At 45.9% G+C, this 8,042-nt stretch overlaps 1 protein-coding gene across 2 annotated transcripts in view; it reads right to left on the reverse strand.

The window, feature by feature from the left end:
- Cct6a (chaperonin containing TCP1 subunit 6A) overlaps positions 1-457 on the reverse strand; it is an 11,507-nt gene extending 11,050 nt beyond the window's left edge. The window contains exon 1 of one of the 2 annotated variants that reach the window (XM_010624989.3): positions 222-457. In XM_010624989.3, the coding sequence (XP_010623291.1) occupies positions 222-358 (137 nt within the window). In that variant the 5' untranslated portion in view covers positions 359-457. The other variant, XM_010624988.2, reaches the window with a different exon arrangement.
- Positions 458-8,042: the final 7,585 nt, after the last annotated feature.

Consider the following 8,042-nt stretch of genomic DNA (forward strand, 5'->3'; position numbering starts at 1 on the left):
CGGCCCCCGGCCCCGCCTTACATCTTCATGGTGCCTTTAGGCCCCAAATTGGTCCTCAGCACGTCCTGCAGTCCCCGCGCCGCGCTGATGTTAACCGCCAGCGCCGCCTGTGCGCGAGCCACCTCGGCTTTGGGGTTCAGGGTCTTCACAGCGGCCATGGTTGCCCCAGCTGAGGAAGATAAGGAGACAGACGTGCGGTACGCTGCCCGGCCCCGCCTTACATCTTCATGGTGCCTTTAGGCCCCAAATTGGTCCTCAGCACGTCCTGCAGTCCCCGCGCCGCGCTGATGTTAACCGCCAGCGCCGCCTGTGCGCGAGCCACCTCGGCTTTGGGGTTCAGGGTCTTCACAGCGGCCATGGTTGCCCCAGCTGAGGAAGATAAGGAGACAGACGTGCGGTACGCTGCCCCGGCTCAGCGTGGCCGGGAAGTTCTATCCGGGTCTTCTGGAAAAGTCTGGTACGCACGTCTCTTCCTCAGCGTGCCCACGCCTCGCCCCCATTGGCCAGAGGGCCCGACGTGCGTGCTCATTGGCTTGCGGCAGTGCGGCGCCTGCAGGGCCACCTCCCCGCGCCGGTTGGACGCCACTGAGCCTGGGAGGATCCTGTTCGGCTGCAATCTGGGCTCTGAAGAGTAGCTGAGTCCGTGGCAGTTAGATACGGGGTGCGGACCTGAGTCCTGGGTCCGCTTGTGGTGCGCGCGAGGTCCACTTGCAGGCCAGACCTCTGGCCGTGACCTTGACTGAGTCGCCGGGTTGTCCCCAGTTCCCTTTCCTGGCTTCTGCTTCCTCCATCTTTTTTATTGGTTTACTCAATCAGAAACTACTTGGTGTGGTGGATTGTGTGGGGATGCACGCGAATCTCCTAAGGACCCCTCTCCCCAGTACTATACTGTGTTTTTTGGTACCGGGGATCGAACTCAGGACCTTGAGGTTGTGAGGCAGGCAGCAGAACCACTGAGCTAAATCCTGGCCCCATACTGTGTATTTTGAGACAGGGTCTTGATTTGTGGTTCAGACTGGCCTCCCAATTGCTATCTATCCTTCTGCCTCAGCCTCCCGAGTGCTGGAATTACAGGCGTGCACTACTTTGCCCTGCCCATACGGTGTTTTTGTTGTTACTGGGTTTTTTGTTTGGTGGTTTTGGTACCGGGGATCGAACCGGGGGTCCTTGGGCTTGTAAGGCAGGCGGTGGAACCACGGAGCTAAATCCCCGGCCCAAAGCTTAGGTTTTATTACACAACAACAAAATGTGATAGACACAGCAGAAATTGCAGGCCTCCATTTGCTGTCAATTGTAAAGAAGAGTTTCTTTTTCTCAGTCCCAGCTTTGATTCCCGTGGACTGAAATGTGCTTCTTCTCCCCATGGGTTAGTTATGACTGTAGTTGCAGGGACTGTCCACGGAGGGACCACTTTTGGGGGCATTTTTGGACTTATCTGCTGTCCCTTTATGGAAAATACTTGGAAAATCAAATTTATCAATCTGAGAATCATTGGAGAAAGTTCTCTTGCTCCTGGAAAGGTACAGAAACTCACTTTGTGTGATAATGCTGAAATAAGATTTAATGTAAGTCAAGCATTGGACAGTGGGACTGGAGAGCAGCCTTTAGGTAGTGGAAAGGATTCATTCTTGAACAAAAGAGAACTCAAGTTTACCCGACCTTCTGAGGCACTGACACTCTCTGTATCAGCGATGGTGAATCTTTTAGAGATGGGTGCCCAATCTGCACCCCAAAACCCACTTACACAGGGTGCCACCATTGCAATTAAACTTGAATACTGAAAAAATGTTTTTTTAGAAAAAGTATGTCATTCATTAACATCTTTTGTCTTAAAAACACTTCTGCCATACGTTTGCCATGACTGCCTATATCATCCTCAAAAAATCTTACACAGAAACTTTCAGATAAATCAGTAATTTCAAAGTGATTTCAGGTGTGGAGGTTGACATATTTTAGTTGAAATACTTTTCTACAGATGTGCATATTATGTGAATGTTTGCCTATTTCTACCTGAGTTTTAGCAAATATTCTGAGAACGTATTGCAGTTTGTCACCACTTTAGATGTAGTTCACTGTATGCTGCAGGAAAATTTGCAATCCTCCTGCCTCAGCCTCCCAAGTAGCTGGGAACACAGTCATGTGCCACCGTACCTAGCTCACTCAATTCTCACGAGAATCTTCAAAGCTTGACAGGTCAGATATTATTAAAGCAGTTGCACAAATGATTAAATAAGCAAAGGGGTTCAATGACCAACTCGAGGCCACACTGTAATGTATTAGGAAAGAGCGAAAAACCTCCCTTTTCCTCAACCCCCTTATCCAAATTCTGTACTTCTGAGTTTGTTTTTTTTCACTTTTACCTGTAGGTATCATCTCAGTCCCATTTCCGCTACCCAAACCTAGGTCCCTGTCAGTCTCGACTGGCTCCCTGCTATAGTGCCCTCCATATATGCACCATGTTGCTGCGCAGCAGTCTGGTGATGCCACTTTACCCATCGTCCCTCAGGCGTCTCCAAGACCCCCGGCTCAAGCCTGTTACAGTCGTGCCCGCCTCTCCAAGCATGTAACCCTCCCTTCTTCCGATCTTTGCCCTCTGCTCATCCTAAACTTTTCAGTTCTTAGAACGTCATTCCTACTTTTTCTCAGCCTGAAACCCTCTGAGGACTTACTTCCTCCATCCCTGTCCCAATTTCCGTCCCCCATTTCCACCCAGTGGTGAAGAAAAAGATCCTTTATCCTCAAAGAATCACAAAGTTTAGGGAGGCAAATTTATAAACAAGTGAATGACAAGTGTGCTATATTTAAAAGATGAGTGAAGTGTTATAACCATAAAACCTTTAACTTTTGGGGATTTTTGTTTTTTTTGAGTAGTGCTGGGGATTAAACCCAGGGGTGCCCTACCACTGAGCTATATCCCCACCCCTGCTCCTTTTTTTCTGTTGACACCGAGGATTGTCCCCAGCGCCTTTGCACTGAGCTACATCCCCAGGCATTTTCACTTGTTCATTCTGATACAGGCTCTGGCTGCGTTGTCCAGGCTGGCCTCAAACTCACAAGCCTCTTCCTCCGTGCGCACCAATATACCTGGCGCACACCTGGTAACTCTTACCTGAGCATCAGCGAAGGCTTGGTGGAGGAGGGATGTTTCGAATGGAATTGCCAAAGATGCAATACCCATGTTGCAGGGCAAGAGGGCTCAGAAGAGCCACTCCGGGCCGAGAATAGGAGCGGAAGGGCTGGCATGTCAGGAGGATGGATGGAAGAAGAGACGAACCTGGAGAAATAGGTTTCCCACCGGCCTGGTTTGCTGAACCCACCACACCTGTAGGCAGTGGGAATGCACAGAACCTGGATGAAGAGAAGCCTGGAGATGGAACTGGGGGAGAAGACCAAGGGTAGAGAAGTCACAGAAAAACAGGCTGTGGATAAAGCAGCACGGCGGTGACCTGCAGGGTCTGAGGGTGTAGCTTGGTGGTAGAGCGCGCATGCAGAGAAATAAAGCAATGAAAGCATATCCGGTGCAGAAATGGGTACTCTTTTTTTTTTCCTCATTGAGTTTATTGGTACATTTTAGGTATACAGTGCAGTTACAGTCATCATTGGGATCTTGTACCTTTACATGACAGGTCTTGGTCCTCATTTTTTTTTTGCTTTTTTGAGACAGGGTCTCTCTATGTAGTTGAGACTTGTCGTGAACCGGCGACGCAGAGCACTGTCCTGCAGTGCCTCAAACCTGAAAGAGCAGCAGGGTGGAGATGGGGCAGACAGAAAGGAAGAACGCCAAGACAAGAGTCTGATCAAGGCAACGTTTATTGCCGGCAAGCACCGGCCTTTTAAAGGAAAAGGCCGAACTATTATGGGCTAGGATTACCATAGTAACCTCAACACCCGCTCCACAGGAATAAAATAACTCCATGCTAATAGGCCAGACTGTGCTTCTTCATATACTAATTACTACCTTGATTAACAGCCCGCCCAGGGGCAAATGGTTTGACAAAAGGTGACCCTAGATCATTTCCTACATAAGATAAACAATGTGTTTACAATCTTATTCTATAAATTCCCTGACTCTTTATTTAAAAAAACCTTATAAAAAATACTTCAGCCCCTGAGCAGTTGCCTCTCTAAACCACCTGGCTCCGGGAGTGCCGTCTGGCCAAACTAATAAAGATCTCTTTACCATCTAGACTAATATGTTCCTTCCTGGGTTTCTCAATTCTCTGTCATATTCCCAGAACCTTGCTGGGTGTTAGGGCCCAGCATCGTGGAGGCCTTTCGGCTGTTCACGCTCCGTGGAGTGGAAGTGAGACTTTAGGTCTTACATATTGGAACGAGGGTTCACACGGGCAAGAGAAAGCAGGCTCAAGAAAAACAAATTAACAACACTTGCAACTAATAATCATGATTCCCACAATAGGTGGAGGAACTTAACAAAATGGAGTTACAACACCTGACTCCTATAGATAACATCAGATCTTTAACAGGAAGCACCTGACTCCTACAGATCTTTGGCTGTCCGAGTTTCTCCCGTGCAGGGTCAAAACAAGTTTAACACGTGCAGTCCTTAAAAAGGAACAAATGTTGTCTTTCAAAAAGCCAGTGGGCCATGGCTGGCTTCCCACAGAGACTGACCTGGAACTCACTATGTATCCCAGGCTGGTCTCAAACTCACAGTGATCCTCCTGCCTCAGCCTCCCAAGTCCTGGGATTACAGGTGTGCGCCACCGCACCTGGCTAAAGTATATATGTCTTGTTTGTTTTGTTTTGATTTGGTACCGGGGATCAACTCAGGACCTTGTGCTTGTGAGACAGGTGACCGAATTGCTGAGCTAAATCCCCAGCCCCCATGCTGGTTTCGAACTCACAGCAATCCTCCTGCCTCAGCCTCCTGACTGCTGGGATTACAGGCGTGCACCATCACACCTGGTTTATCTGTACTTTTATAGAACCTCTTTTTTCCAATTTAAATTTATTTATTTATTTTTGGTACCAGGGATCGAACTCAGGACCTTGCACTTGTGAGGCAGGCTGTGGCACCACTGAGCTAAATCCCCAGCCCCCAGTGTTTAGTTTTTATTGGTACATGTAGTAGATAATAACCACATTCCTCGTGGGGAGTTGGTACATGGACATCACACATCATAATTCTTTTTTCATCCCGTTCTTCCCCCGCCCACTCTTGGTCTCTTTTCCATTTATGGAAGATCTATGTTCCTGTCTCCTGTGATCTACCTCTTATCTTGCTCTTTACTTATACTTAGGTCTCTCATATAAGAGAAACCACACACTAAGCATGTGTGCCTGATTCATTTCACTGTGGATTATTGTCTCAAGCGCATTCGGGTATATTATTCTTTCTGGCAGAATAGTGCTCCGTTGTGTAAACACCACATTTTATTATTTTTTTCACATTTTATTTATCTGTTCATTCTGTTAATGCACATACAGCACACTTTCAAGACTTTGCTCCACAGTATATGTGCTACTATAATCATAGGTATGCAAGCATCATGCCTTTAATTCTTTCGAGATACTTAGAAGAGGAATAGCTGGATTGAGTGGAATTTCTGGTTTTAGTTTTTGAGACAAGGTCACACTATGTAGTTTGGACTGATCTTGAACTCACTATATAGCCCAACCTGGCCTCAAACTCGTGGCAATCTTCCTGCCTCAGCCTCCTGAGGGCTGGAATTACATGTGTGCACCACCATGCCTGGCTCTAGTTTTAGTTTTGGGTTTCTTTGGGTACCAGGGATTGAACTCAGAACCTTGCGTTTGCAAGGCAGATGCAGTGCCAATGAGCTAAATCCCCAGCCCTAGCTTTAGTTTTATGAGGCGTCTCCATACTGATTTCCATAATGGTTGTACTAGTTTACACTCATGCCAAAACCTATTTTTGTTAAGTAGATTTTTTCTTTTTCTTTTTTTTTTTTTCCTTTTTTTTTTAGGTCCTGTGCTTGTCAGGCAGGAGCTTTGGCACTGAGCTACATCCCCAAGCCCAAAAAATGGATTTTTAAAAATGTATTTATTTATCTTGGTACTGCAGATGGAACTCGGGACCGTGCGCTTGTGAGGCAGGTGGTGATACCACTGAGCTAAATCCCTGGCCCCAAAATAGATATTCTTGACATTGGGGAGGGAACATCTTAAACAACATGTATAACCAGTCCCCATGCATCGGAACAAAAAAGGAGAGGGTATACATTGAAGCATTTACATCTGCTATGTGAAAAAGTTCAGGCTGGGGGTTGGGGATTTAGCTCAGTCGTTCTGCCACTGTTTCCCAAGAACAAGGACCTAAGTTTGATCCCCGTACCACCCAAACAACAACAACAACAAAAACATTCAGGCTGGTCATAGTGGTGCCTGCCTTTAATCCCAGCATTTAGGAGGCTGAGGCAGGAAGATCACCATAAGTTTGAGGCCAGCCTGGTCTACATAATGAGTTCAGAATAAATAGTGAGACCCTGTCTCAAAACAAACAAACAAACAAACATTCAGGATAATCTAATTTTGTAAACCTCTCCAGATTAATATCCATAAAAGAATATATCTAAGCATATATATGAAAATATAAGTAGTATATCAAGTGTCATTAAATCCACCAAATAGGTATGAATTAATAAAGAGCCAATGGCCGGTCGTGGTGGCACACACCAGTAATCCCAGCACTCAGGAGGCTGAGGCAGGAGGATTGCTGTGAGTTTGAGCAAGTCCCTAGATTGGATCTCCAGGAAAAAAATTTCATTTCCTTTTTTTGTTTCTGGGGATCAAATGGGTCCTTGTGCTGGCAAGGCAGGCGGCAGAAGCACTGAGCTAAATCCCCTGACCTGTTTGTTTTTGAGACAGGGTCTCATGTAGTTCGGGCTGGCCTTGAACTCAATATGTAGCCCACATTAGCCTTGACTCACGGCAAGCCTTCTGCCTCAGCCTCCTGAGTGCTGAGATTATAGGTGCTCATCAATTTTCCATGTATTTGTACAGTTTCCAGAATTTTTCTTTTGGTTGATTGCTAGTTTTCTCATGTTGGAGTAAAAAAAAAAAACTTTATATCTCAACTTTTAGATTGTGCATGTGTGTGTGTGTGTGTGTGTGTGTGTGTGTGCTTAGTAAGCAAGCGCTCTACCACTAAGCAGAATCTCCAACCCCATGATTTCAGTTATAAAATCTTTGTTGAGACTCTGCTTTTTGGACTGTCATGTGGTCTTTCCTGGAGAACGTTCCCTGAGCTGATGAGAAAACTGTGTATTCAGCAGCTGCCGCATGGAATATTCTGAAGATGTCTGCTGGGTCCATTGGGTCCAGGGTATAATTTAACACTGCTGCTTCTGTGTTGATTTTCTGTCGGCTGCTCTGTCCACTGTTGAAGGTGGGGTGTTAAAGTCCCCAACAATTGCTATTGTTTTGCGCATTTGTCTCACCCACTGGGGTTCTTGTCAAGTGTCCCAAAAATGTTGTCAAATCAATAAACTCCTGTATAAGCCAATCTTACATTATGTTCTGTGCAATTTTTTTTTTTGTACCAGGGATTGAACTCAGGACCTTGTGCTTGCAAGGCAGGTGGTGGAACTACTGAGCTAAATCCCGGCACCCCCCACTTTTAAATGCAGGGTCTCACTATGTAGTTCAAACTGACCTTGAACTATGTAGCCCAGGTTGGCCTAGAACTCGCAGCAATTCTCCTACCTCAGCCTTCAGAGTGCTGGGATTACAGGTGTGTATCATCAAATGACTCTTTTAAAATATATTTGTATTAGTGTCTGTTAATTTCACAAAATATTGAGCTTCAATATAATATTTCAAATGTGTATCTATTTTGATCATAACCATCTTCTACTACACTCTCTCAACTTCCCAGTTCCTTCCTCATGTCTAATAACAGTCTGCCTTCTGATCAGTGAAGCAAAGTTGGTTCTTTGAAAGGGTGGGAGGGGATCTGGAGGAAGGGATGAGGAAGGGGAAGGAAAATAGATCAAGATATAAAATGTGTATGTAGCAGTTACCCCAAGATGAATGTATTTAATATGTATCAAAAATATTAA

The sequence above is a fragment of the Fukomys damarensis genome, unplaced genomic scaffold (assembly GCF_012274545.1).
Source record: "Fukomys damarensis isolate Sample0158 unplaced genomic scaffold, DMR_v1.0_HiC HiC_scaffold_17, whole genome shotgun sequence".
NCBI classification, from domain to species: Eukaryota; Metazoa; Chordata; class Mammalia; order Rodentia; family Bathyergidae; genus Fukomys; species Fukomys damarensis.